The 13444-nt window shown below is 37.7% G+C and overlaps 1 protein-coding gene across 1 annotated transcript in view; it reads left to right on the forward strand.

Moving 5' to 3' along the window:
- Positions 1-13444, forward strand: part of ME1 (malic enzyme 1) — a 186226-nt gene that overhangs the window by 139369 nt on the left and 33413 nt on the right. The window contains exon 8 of the mRNA XM_080805792.1: positions 11169-11266. Within this exon, the coding sequence (XP_080661918.1) occupies positions 11169-11266 (98 nt within the window). The remainder of the gene's footprint in view (positions 1-11168; positions 11267-13444) is intronic.

Consider the following 13444-nt stretch of genomic DNA (forward strand, 5'->3'; position numbering starts at 1 on the left):
CCTCTGCCTGCCTCTCTGTCTGCCTGTGCTCACTCTCTCTGACAAATAAATAAATAAAATCTTAAAAAAAAAAAACAACAACCTTAAAACAGGGACTCCTGGGTGGCTCAGTTGATTAAGCTGCTGCCTTTGGCTCAGGTCATGATCCCAGAGTCCTGGGATCGAGTCCCGCATCGGGCTCCTTGCTCGGCAGGGAGCCTGCTTCTCTCGCTGCCTCTGCCTGCCTCTCTGCCTACTTGTGTGTACTCTCTCTCTCTCTGAAAAATAAATAAATAAAATCTTTAAAACAAAACAAAACAAAACCTTAAAACATACAGCTCTTTGAGCCAACAATTTTCTTTTTAGAAATTTATCCTGAGCAAATAAAGGTGTGTAAACCAAATGTGAAGGGTATTTATTTGTTTATTTTAAATATGTATTTACTTTTTTAATTGAGATAACTAACATATCACATTGTATTGGTTTTAGGCATCCAACATAATGAGTTATATGTGTATATATTGCAAAATGATTACCATAGTAAGTTAACATCCATCATCACCACATATGGTTACAGGCTTTTTTCCTTGTGATGAGAACTTTTGAAATGGGCTCTTGGCAACTTCAAAATGTACAATATGATGTTGTTAACTGTAGTCACCATACTGTACATTACATCTGCAGGACTTACTTAGAAGTTTGTACCTTTTGACAACCTTCATGCTGTTTGCAACCTCAGGCAATCACCATTCTCTTCTTATCTGTGAATTTTTTTTGTTTGCTTGTTTTTGGTTTTGTTTTAGAGTCCACATATAAGTGAGCTCCTATAGTAGTTCTCTTTCTCTATCTGACTTACTTCATTTAGCATAATACCCTAAAGATCCATTCCTCTTGTCACAAATATGAGGATTTCCTTCTATTCTTATGGCTGAATAATACTCCATTGGGTGTGTGCGTGTCTGTGTTTGTTTCACATTTTCTTTATGCGTTCATCCATTGATGGACATCCACATTGTTTCCATGTCTTGGCAATTGTAAATAATACTGCACTGAACATGAGGGTGCGATATCTTTTCCAGATAGTGATTTCATTTCCTTTAGATAAATACCCAGAAGAGAAATTGTTGGATCATATGGTAGTTTTATTTTTAATTTTTGAAGAATCTCCATAGTTTTTTTCAGTGGCCGCAGCAGTTTATTTTTCTGCTAGCAGTGCACGTGGGTTCCCTTTTCTCCACATCCTTGCCAACTCTTGTTACTTCTTGTCTCTGGTAATAGCCGTTCTAGGACTCAAGGTGATACATCATGTGGTTTCGATCTGCATTTCCCTGATGATGAGTGATGTTGAGCACCTTTTCATTTACCTGTTTGCTATTTATGTATCTTCTTTGGAGAAATGTCTGTTTAGATAAGGATATTTATTTTTATTAACATTATTGCTAACATTATTTATTTATTGTTAACATTATTACTGAATGTTATTTTTTCAATTAATTATACTCTGATCATAAATGATCTTTTTTAAAGCATGTATATTCTTGAGATTCAAAACAAATATTTTAAAAGAATGATATACTTAATAAAAATTGACACAAGTGTTTTACTTTAAATTATTATAATAAAAACAAAGACTTTAGAAGGTACTTGTCTCATTGTAGAAAACACAGGCTTTAAGCACTAAATGTAACTTCTCAAACTCATTGCCAGAATTAAAATTTCACATCACAAAAATGATAATAACAAATATTAACATACTTAGATTGAACAATAAATAAAACCCTGATTTTTTTAACCAAAAAATCATGAACTAACGAAGGAACAATAGGAAGTTAACGTACATTTCAAAAGGAAAGGCACATCTGAACAAAACAGTAAAGCTAGTTTGTAAAAGGCAGCATTATATGTTCGTACTGTTCTTAATCAGTCGAATGCAGTAAACTATTCTGGAAGAGCCTAAACTGTGGCAGTAATAGTTGTAAAGCAGGGCTGATACGAAGCACCCCCTTTAATGGAGTGTTTTGTTCCTACGTAGATGGCTCACAGAAATGTGCACTAAATGTACACTACAGAAGTGTCCCAAGCTTCTGCATTCTGACACACAGGTTTCACTTTGTGCAGTCGTGGGTCATCTGGGAGCCCTCAGGGCCTTGCCATCTCTCGGAGGTGGCTCATACTGGGTAACGCAGCTCTCCACACCACAGGGAACAGTCAAAGGCTGAGCATGGCCCTACTCAGGATTAGGAGGTATGCCTCTAAGAAACAATGCCTGCCCTGTGTGCTTTGCTCCTGAGCTGGAAGAGAACCTGCTCCCTTGGGCCCCCATGACCACCATCCACATGACGTCTAGGCTGGTCTTTAGCAAGAGAAGATAAGAACCGGAGATGCCAGAGCAAACTGCATGATCACCACCGACAGAGTAGGGACCATCAGGATGGTGAGCTCCTACACCCCACAAAAGTGGGAAACAGGTGAAGACCTAATATGGATGCCAGGAAAATGATAACCAAGAAGTCCCAAATAGGCTCAATTTAAGACAGTGTCTCCTTGGTAACCATGTGGCCTTGGGAAGAGATGAGCACTCTGGCCAGGGAGCAGCCCAGCTCCATGGAGACATCCAACAGCTCCGTGACTGTTAACATTAAAATAATGGAAGCAGAGATTCCTAAGATACGAATTTTTTTTATGCCCTTTGCTTTCTTTACACAGCTTTAGATAATATGGTGCTATGAGGTAAGTCTTTATGAGAATTTTATAGTAGAAAAGCAGCATGCGTGGAGAAAAGAATCTGACCAACAAGCCAATATTCACAGGGCAGCCGTGACAATACTGAAATCATTTCTGGCTCCTGCTTGGATAAGGATCAGCACGCTGGCCATGACTAAGAAGCCCAGCATCATGTCCTGCACTTGGAGCATTCCACGCAGCACCATGCTCTGGTCAATGCTGCTTTTTTCACCCTGGGCATGACCCAGGAGGAATCCGGACACAAGGGATATGCTCAAGAAGGACAAGCAAGGAGAAGTAAACAAGCAAGAGAAGCTCTGGGTGGGTCTTATCTGTAAGAGGTGTCCCCAGAATAAACCAAATACAATCACTAGCTAGTGTTTACACAGTCCTGGAGGGCAGTCTTCACTGCCTTTCTCAGCTTTGCTAGGGAAAATTCCAAGCCAATAAGAAAAAGGAAAGAACCCCAAATTCTCCTAATGTCTCCACTTGTACAATAAACTTCATCCTGTTTAGCTCTGGAATTGCCAAGTAACCACAAAGAGTGTAATGAAACATTGTAGGCAGTCCTCCTGTGCACAGCCGGCTACAAGTAAGGACAACATTGCTGTGGTAACTGTGTTCTCTACCAAGTGGTGCCATGCTGGGTTGTTGCATCTCTGGGCTTGGTCAGAATACAGGAGTTGTTCTGGCAGTCCGTCACATGCTACCACCCACAGCATACTCCTTTCTCATTTTGGGAGATTTTGCTTGGAGTTGGCCTCTTCCCCTACCCTCAGAACTGCCTCAAAATTGACCCCTTCTTTGACTGATCTATTGTCATCAGAAGTGTGTTCTTCCATATCTCAGAACAATATGCTGCCTTTCTCCCATCTTCAAAAACATCATCAAGCATGGATCAACTTCTATTTTGATGTCGTGTATTTTCCACTTCTCTGATTGCCCTTTTCAGTTGGTAAAGAGCCACAGTCTTTTAGCAAAGAAGCCCAGAAGAGCCAGACAGGGGAGCACAAGCAGGCATGTAATGTTATTTTTAATAGCGAAAAAATAATAGCGAAAAAAATACAGAAAGTGTGTTAAAACGGTAGGCATGACATGAGATTTTTTTTATAAATTAAAATTTTCTTTAGTTTGCATTATCAAATATAGAGATCAGTTGTAAGAATATTCATCAGAATGTTGAAAATGTTTTGACTTAGGCAGTAGGATTATAGATGATCTTTTTAGTCTTTGTCCATCTGGATTTTAATGGTTTAATGCTTTTGTTACAATGTACTTATGGATAAATTTTTCAAGTGTAAAAAGACAGCACTTTTTACTGAGTTGCTGAGCTGTAACACAAAGATACCTAAAATATAATCTTTCCATTACTTAATCCCAAAAACCTATTGTTCCTATTAGTGTTCTTTTCAAAGTGGTACTGTTACTAGTTTATGTTGTAATTTGGTATTTGCTCTCATCTCTTAGAAGAGATGTTGTTCATGTCACCACTTAATTATGTGAAAGTTATGTGAAAGAATATTAGATATAACTGTATCATACAAGTAAGTTATACAGAAAAAAATAGTATTCTGATGATGCTCTTTCCTCTTATTTGTAGACTCTAAATTAATACTTAGTTGATGTAACATTATTATTCCAAAGCACTTTATTTTATATGTAGATGCCATAATTACATTCCCCTGCATTTCTGCTATGATGTCTTTATACTAGAAGACAAAAATCTATTTGGACTATTTTCTTTTTTTTTTTGGACTATTTTATATATTAGAATTTATTTTGTCATATTTATTTTAAAAAAGAGGCACAGGAATTATAATGTAGGACTATTTTGTCACAATCTTCTTACTAAAGAATTTAATTGAGCAGAATTTTTTCAAACATTACTTTGCTTTCCTAATAGTGACGCCAGACCAATTAGGAAAAGCTCATTAGAATTAGTAGATAGCTTCTTTTCTTGTGTCTTCAGCCTCTTTTTTTCTGCTGCCTTCTTCCCATTATCCTATATAATGCTTAAATTGCTTTAATTCTGGAAATAATTCCCTTGACCCTAAATTCTTTCCTCCAACAGTCCTTGTCATTCTTCTCATAAAAACATAAATATAAAATATTTTTTTGTTGGCCCCGTTTCCTGTCCCACTCCCATCTCCTTCTCATTCATTCTTTTATCTATGCTCTTCCAAGGGTTACTCCACACCTGCTGTTTCTGTTCTTCTTCTTTTATTTATTCCTCAGCACACTGCCCTCCAGCTTCGGCTCTAGCATATATAATTAAAATAGCTCTCTGAAAGGTCACCAGGATGGAATCACCAGACCCAGTAGTTATTTACCATTTTCTTTCTTGATTGACCTTTCTCTGTTTATCACTACTTCTTCCCTTTGGTTCCATGGTGCCATACTTTCTTGCTTCTCCTACCTCTTTGACCATTTTTTACTTAGGAATCTTCCCCTATATCAGATTCTTCTGCTTATTCCTTAAATGTTTTTCTTCATTTGGGCTCTCTCCTTAGCCACTCACTGAATAGTGTTATCAACCCACATGACCTAAATACAACTACAGTTTTCAAATTCCAGATCTTTATCTATTTATCTCTCACCGGGATTTCTAGGCTGAGTTCCAGACATGTATATCTAACTACCTTCTTGGCACTGCCCCCTGAGCAGCACATAGACAGAAGGGACAGAGCTCGTAAGTTCAAAAATTGAACTCCTATTTTCCTTGCAAACTTTTTCCTAGTCATCCAAACAAGAAAATGTATAATAATTCTTGACTTTTTCCTCACCCAATCTATGCATTTAATCACTAAGACCTGTTGATTTTTATCTCTTAAATATTTCCTCCCTCTCAACTTGCTTCCCTCTTGGATTGTTGCAATATCCTCTCTCAGTAATTGCAATGACTTCCTAACTTACCTACATACCACCAGCCTCCAACTCTCAAATCTACTCCCCACACTGCTCTCTGAATTTTGAATCTTTCAGCAGCCAGCTGTTACCTGTAATAAATTATAATTATATAATTTTATAATTATAAGGCTTGTAATTTTAGTTTTAGTCATGTATATATTTATATGCATATAAAACTATATAGATAGATAGATAGAGTATGTAGTAGAGCATATAAAACTAGATAGATAGATAGATAGATAGATAGAGTATGTAGTAGAAGTCCCTGCATGATCTTGTCCCAACTCTTCTCCAGTATCAACAACACTCTAATACCTGCAGTTTCACATGTGTTCTGTGTTCTCCCTCCTGTTACATTCTGGGAGGTTTGGTATACAAATGGAGCTTGTATTCTGGGTCTTTACTGACCCAGTACTTCATTTGATTGAGCTGTTTCTTTCAGGAAATCCTCCGTATCAGTCTCTGTTTTGGGGGGGGGGGTTGTTGTTGTTTTCTCTTACACTGCTCAGATTCCACAGAAAAGATTTTTTTCAGTCTCTCTCTTGATATTAGCTTTCTTTTCTTTTTCTTTTTTTTTTTTTTTTAGATTTTATTTATTTATTTGAGAGAGAAAGAGCACAAGCAGGGTGAGGAGCAAGAAGCAGATGCCCCGAAGAGCAAGGAACGCATTGAGGGGCTCAAACCCAGGAGTCTGGGATCCTGACCTGAGCCCAAAGCAGATGCTTAACCAACTGACTGAGCCACCCAGGTGCCCCTGATAGTAGCTTTCTGCTAGGATGAGCTTTTGCCATTATTCCTTGAGCCAAGTAGGGGAAGATTGGGGGTCCACCATATTGAGTGTATAAACTTGCATTTAATCTCGTTTTCAAGTATGGCATCCTTGCACCCAATTATCCCTGATGCCTTACACTTATGCCTGTTGTCTTAAAGTCCAGATGTCCTTTCTAGAAAATAAATTTCCCAGTTTTTTAAATAAACCTCCAGAGTGTGGAGGGTTAGCCGTCTGCTAGAAGGTGAGGAAAATGAATCTGGGTTATAATTACTTCTCACCAGATTTTTGAGCAGCCCCCTGGTTTTCACCTCTTCTTCATCCACACTTTCAGAGGTGCTTGGTGCCTCCTATAGCCAGGCCTTTTGCGAGTTCTGCCTTCTTAATCCGATTGCTTCTTAGCATTCCCCATGGCTGCCAAGAAGTCAGCTTTTTCACATCTAATGTCCGTTGCCATTTGCCCATCTGCCTTCTAGCTTCTAAAATTTTGTTGCTATCCTCTTCTGGCTCCTTTATCTTTTTTTTTTTTTTTTTAATCTTCATTCTGTTGTTTTAGTAAAGTTTATTGGGGGGAGGGAAAAGTAAATTATGTGTTTGGTCCCTCATTTTGACCAGTCCTCCTAGCCTCCACGTCTTCGCACATGCTCACCCTATCAGAGGTCCTGGACCTCTTCTGTTAATCCTTTGATACCATGCTCGGGTGACATGTACTTCTAATACTGTGGCCCTTATTCAACAAAGTTACTCCTGCTCCTCTTGCTTCTAGTTCTGTCTGATCTATTTAGTTAGTAGCACATGAGGATTATAATTATTTGATTACATGTAAGTCTCCTTTGCTAGTTATACATAGTAATTTTAATCAGATTTAACAAATTGCTGCATTAGTAGAGGTCATTCTTTGATCAGTGTTAAATAATAAGTACTCTAAAAGTCATAGCATGAAGAAACTTCAGCTTGCCTCTGTCTGCTTTCCTAAAAATTTGGTTTTCAATCTCAAAACAAAAATTATTTTGAAACAATTTATTGTGAAACTTGCATTTTTATAGAATATTGTCTTGCCACATTTATTCCCTTGACTGTAGATTTAAATTTAAATCAAAGTCATACCAGGAAGTAGGACTAGGACATGTGCAAGAATCATGCTCAAATTAACTTTTTGGTAGTGCTAAAAATATCTTTTTGATTTTTATTAACTAATTCTATGGAGAGAAGTTTATGTCCTCATGAGATGTTATGGAATATACATTCAAATAGAAGGCTCTGGCATCCAATGTAGACGGAGATTTATTTTCTCTTATTTGAGGTAATGTGTACAAACTTAAAACATCTTGGCTTTTAATACAGAATGATCCAGCGTAACCGTATAAAGATGTCACCACATTATAGTTTGGCTCTCCTGAAATATTTTACTCTCTCTGTTCTTAAATGCCCAGTTCTATTTAAAATCAAAATGATAATACACAGTGATTGCTGATAATACTTTACCTTTGGTTCTTCAGCTGGATAGATTTTGTGGTTCTGGTAGAATTTATTGAGACCCCTAAGATGATAGCATCTCAGGGTTGGAAGAGAGCTTCCAGTCCCCCAAATCCAAACTTCAGGCCAGTTTACTTCAAAAAGCCTGAGATTGAAATAGCTTGAGCTACTATTAGTGAGTAACTACTTATCTAGTGACTGGATGCTTATACCTCTCTAAAATCCTCTTTTCTTCTGTTTAACTGCTCTTGTGAGTCTGTCTTGATCCTGTTTCTGCATAGATCAGCCATAGGTTTACACAGGCTCTCATTTCATTTTATTTATTACTATTTTTTTGAGTATAGTTGACATATAGTATTGTGAGTGTCAGGTGTACAACATAGTGGTTCAATAACCCTGTATGTTACGCTGTGATCACCACAAGTGTAGCTACCATCTGTCACCACACAACACTGTTGCATTACCATTGACTTTTTCTTACACTGTGCCTTTTATCCCTGTGACTTATTCATTCTATAACCGGAAGCCTGTATCTCCTACTGCCCTTCCCCCATTTTGCCCATCCTTCCTCTCTGGCAACCATTAGTTTGTTAATTCTCTGTATTTATAGATTAGTTCTGCTTTTTGTTTGTTTATTCATTCTGTTTAAAGTTTTTATTTATTTATTTGACAGAGAGAGAGAGAGAGAGCACAAGCAAGGGGAGCGAGCAGCAGGCAGAAGGAGAAATAGATTCACAGGGAGCCCAACATGGGGCTCGATCCCAGAACCCTGGAATCATGACCTGAGCTGAAGGCATGCTTAACTGACTGAGCCACCAGGCGCCCCTATTCATTTATTTTTTAGATGCCACACATAAGTATTTGTCTTTCTCTGTCTGACTTTCTTCACTTAGCCTAATGTCTTGTAGGTCCATAGATGTCGTAAATGGCAAGATCTCATTATGGCATTGTGTGTGTGTGTGTGTGTGTGTGTGTGTGTGTGTGTGTATGTACACACAGCACATCATCTTTATCCATTCTCCTCTCAGTGGACACTTGGGCTGCTTCCATGTCTTAGCTATGGTAAATAATGCTGCAGTAAACATAGGGGTGCATATATCTTTTTGAATTAGTGTTTTCATTTGTTTGCAGATATATCCAATAAGGGGTTAATATCCAAAATATGGGAAGAACTTTTACAACTCAACACCAAAAAACAAATAATCTAATTAAAAATAGGCAGAGGACCTGAATATGCATTTTTGCAAAGAAGACATACAGATGGCCAACAGATACATGAAAAGATGTTCAACATCACTCATCATTAGGGAAATGCAAATCAGAGCCACAATGAGATATAACCTTATGTCTGTCAGATTGGCTAAAATAAAAAAGACAAGAAATAACAAGTGTTGGCAAATATGTGAAGAAAAAGGAACCCTTAGGCACTGTTGCTGGGAATACAAATTGGCATGCCATTGGGGAAAACAATATGGAAATTCCCCCCAAACTTAAAAATATAAATAACATATCATTCAATAATTCCACTGCTAGGTATTTCCCCAAAGAAAACAGGCTTTCATTTTAAATAATGTATAGAAGAGTAGCTTCTACATAATGTATATGACTTGCCACAGTTCATAATTTATTATAATGCCGGCTCAAAATTGCAAGCATTTTATTTTCATGTTTTACATTGTTTCTAAATTTAAAAAATGCAAGCGACACACAGGTCTTCAATAATTATCATTTATCATGATCTTATTTATGACTACCACATTCTACAAGAAAGAAACAAGGAACCAAAAGATTGAAAGGAACAAACATACTGATGGTAAAATGCTCATTCATCTTCGGCACTTGGCGTATATAACACCTCATCATTGTGTTGTTCATCAAACCTATTCTGAATCTATTTTTTTAAAACCAAATATGAGTGTTTAAAGTATAACTAAGCTTTGCTACCTAGGTGAGGGATCTAGGAACCATTATAGGTTCCTAGGGTTTTTTGAGGAGTAAAATGTAGATACAGCTGGAAAGTACTACAGGAGGGTACAAAGTTTTATTTCAGACATGAGCCAAGAAAGTTGAGCTATATAATTACGTTTAAAAGCAAGAAAACCATTCTGTGGTCTATGAAAGCTTATATGTCCAAGTAATAAAAGTAGAACTGGAAGTTTCTGTGACCCTGGGCCATGATGAGGAAAAACTGTCTTCGTGTAGGTAAATTTTACACTAATGTTGTCTAGCACCTTTGGGACCCACCCCTGATTATTATAGGTAGGAAGCCAATTAAGAGATGCATCACAGCAGATTTTAATTGCTATTAACTGTCACTTTTTCAGATTGAAGATTAAAAGGTTAAATTCCAGATGTATTGAAAACATCATTATGCCCACCACTAATATCAGCGAGCATTTACTGCGTGCTTGCTTTGTGTAGAGGGATCAGTAATAGGTTTCAGAGTCCCTAGAGTAATTAGGTGGAAGAATATAATAGCACTTAGTACTGTTTTATCTCACACAGTACAACTATTTTACAAATGAGGAAACTGGTATACAAAATAATTTCTCTAGGGGCACCTGGGTGGCCCCAGTTAAGCATCTGGCCTTTGGGCTTAGGTCATGATCCTGGGGTCCTAGGACTGAGCCCTGGTGGTTGGTGGGGCTCTCAGCAGGGAGTCTGCTTCTCCCTCTCCCACTCCCTCTGCCCCTCCCCCTGGCTTGTGCTCTCTCCCTCTCACTCATTCTTTCTCAAATAAATGAATAAAACCTTAAAAAAAGTTTTTCTCTGAATTTATCCAGCTAGTAAACAGGTTGAGCTGGAATCCACATAAGAATCCAAACCCCAGGGGCGCCTGGGTGGCTCAGTGGGTTAAGCCACTGCCTTCAGCTCAGATCATGATCTCAGGGTCCTGGGATCGAGCCCCGCATCGGGCTCTCTGCTCAGCAAGGAGCCTGCTTCCTCCCTTCTCTCTCTGCCTGCCTCTATGCCTACTTGTGATCTGTCTGTCAAATAAATAAATAAAAATCTTTAAAAAAAAAAAAAAAGAATCCAAACCCCATGCTCTTATTCATTAAATCACCACATTAAGTCACAGAATCTTTTTGGAAAGTGATCAGGAATAGTAGTGAGTTGCTATCCTAAAATACTGATGTCAGTAGCCTGAGAATTTCACCTCACCTCTAAGCACGGGGTCAGCCAACCACAGGTTCCCTTTCTGTACCAGTTACCCTGTTGTGAGACAAGTTCAAGATGTGAATAGAGATTCCAGGTGTCGAGTTCGGCAGGATCTGATTCAGGCTCACTCAAGGCTGTTTCTTACCTGTTTCAGGAACAGCGTCTGTGGCAGTAGCGGGCATCCTTGCGGCTCTTCAAATAACCAAGAACAAACTGTCTGATCAAACAGTACTGTTTCAAGGAGCTGGAGAGGTACCTGCTTATCCAAGACTTACATTTCCTTAAATTAATGAATAGAGTTTATATTAATTATTCATTAATTAGAAGTTTGAGATATCTTTCAGATTTTTAGTGTTTTGCAACTATAGGTTTATTTTTTTTTTAAGATTTTATTTATTTATTTGACAGACAGAAATCACAAGTAGGCAGAGAGAGGCAGGCAGAGAGAGAGGGAAAAGCAGGCTTCCTGCTGAGCAGAGAGCCTGATGCGGGACTCAATCCCAGGACCCTGGGATCATGACCTGAGCTGAAAGCAGAGGCTTTAACCCACTGAGCTACCCAGATGCCCCCAGCTATAGGTTTTTTTGAAAGATTCCCCAGTTAAGTATTGAGGTATATTCATCTGTCTTAGGAGGCTTTAGTATAGAAATATAGTGATACTTTCCACAATCTTAAATTTCTAGAGATTATCAAATGGTGGCGTGGCCTTTTGTTTTGCATATTTTGCAGGAACAAAAAGTTTACATTTTGTGATTATGTATAAAAGCCTGTAAGTAGGGGCACCTGGGTGGCTCAGTGGGTTAAGCCTCTGCCTTTGGCTCAGGTCATGATCTCAGGGTCCTGGGATCAAGCCCCGCATTGGGCTCTCTGCTCAGTGGGGAGCCTGCTATCCCCCCTCTCTCTCTGCCTGCCTCTCTGCCTACCTGTGATCTCTATCAAATAAATAAATAAAACCTTAAAAAAAAAAAGCCTGGAAGTATTTAAGCTATTATATCTGACGCTTTTAGATTCCTCTGGTGGCACCTATGAGAGTTTTCTTAATTTGACTCACAAGTCATGTGCACATATATAACTACATACAAGTTTTTAAGAAAAAAAATATTTGAATTGGAGACTTGTTGTGCATTGTTCACATGCAAAAGAAGCAAAACATTTACAGTTGCTGGAAGGAGATGGCAGTGAGGCAAAAGTGGGCTGTTTTTTGTTCTCTTTTGTTATGAGTTAATCATTTGAAAGAAGAAAACTAGACTCCAGTTTCTAAAATAGAAATTAAAATGTCAATTGAGTTTGAGCTTCTTGTGAGAAAGCTGCCCAAATCTGTTTAGAATTATAGAATGTAATGAATGGAGAAATACTTTTGTGGTTATATAAGAAGCTTCAGATTTTTAAATTGAATATGATTAAATGTATTATACTGGTAGAAATTGTGTATATTGTGTTGGTTTTGATTTTACTTGTTCTTAAAATGAAATACGCAAAGCTAAAACTTCAATGCCAAGATATAAACATGTCAAAGTATCCAGAATGTAAATTACAAGTCCATTTTCACATCAAAATAAAAATCAAGCCTAAATTACATCTTATTAAAATTCGAGGGGTTTTTTGTTTGTTTTTTTGTTGTTTGTTTGTTTTTGAGTTTTTTATTTGTGTGGCTGTTACATGCTGTATTTACTTTTAGTCAACTTATTTGAGTTCAAATTCTTTGAATTTCCAAAGGGTTTTTGATGAATGGTACAGGCCACTTCTTGATACTCAGCAGGGCAGAGGTATTCATGGTTGGATGATTCAAAACTGGTGCTTGTTTGTCCCTGAAAAGGTTTTGAATGTTCACAGATTATCACAAAATTTATCAAATACCAAAGAAGTCGATTCCTTTAATCTTGCAAGAGATTTCACAGTACTTTCTTTGTCCAAATTAACAGAATAAATAAATGCTTGGGGACAGAGAATTTATGTGTTTTATTCTGTTGCCTAATTGGTCAAGTTCCCATCCAAATGACCAGGCTTCATTCTTCAAATTCAATTAGAGGACCTGGAGCCCAACAATAAACAATGCAGTCCAATAAGCAAGGCTGACCAGGCCATTCTTTTAAGCTCAATATTTTCTCGTTGGAGCAAATCTTAATTGCATTAACAGGATTAAAGTAATGACAGTCAAGGATATCACTGGTTTATCTGTAGCTAAAGAGCAAACCACATAATAGTGGTTCTGTTGTGATAAGAAGAGTAAATAATTGTTCATTAGCTTACTCCAAAATGTGACAAAAGTACTTTGCTCCCAGTATAAATGAAGGAATATAGCTGTTTAGGTCAGTGGAGCCATTTTGTTCTTTCTTATTAACAAAGATAAAATGGAGGGAAACGTAACTCTTGACAAGTTATTATGTGGAACAACTTTTCAAAGTTTTGTTTTCATAATGTCCTTCTCAG

Source organism: Martes martes (genome assembly GCF_963455335.1).
Source record: "Martes martes genome assembly, chromosome: 6".
NCBI classification, from domain to species: domain Eukaryota; kingdom Metazoa; phylum Chordata; class Mammalia; order Carnivora; family Mustelidae; genus Martes; species Martes martes.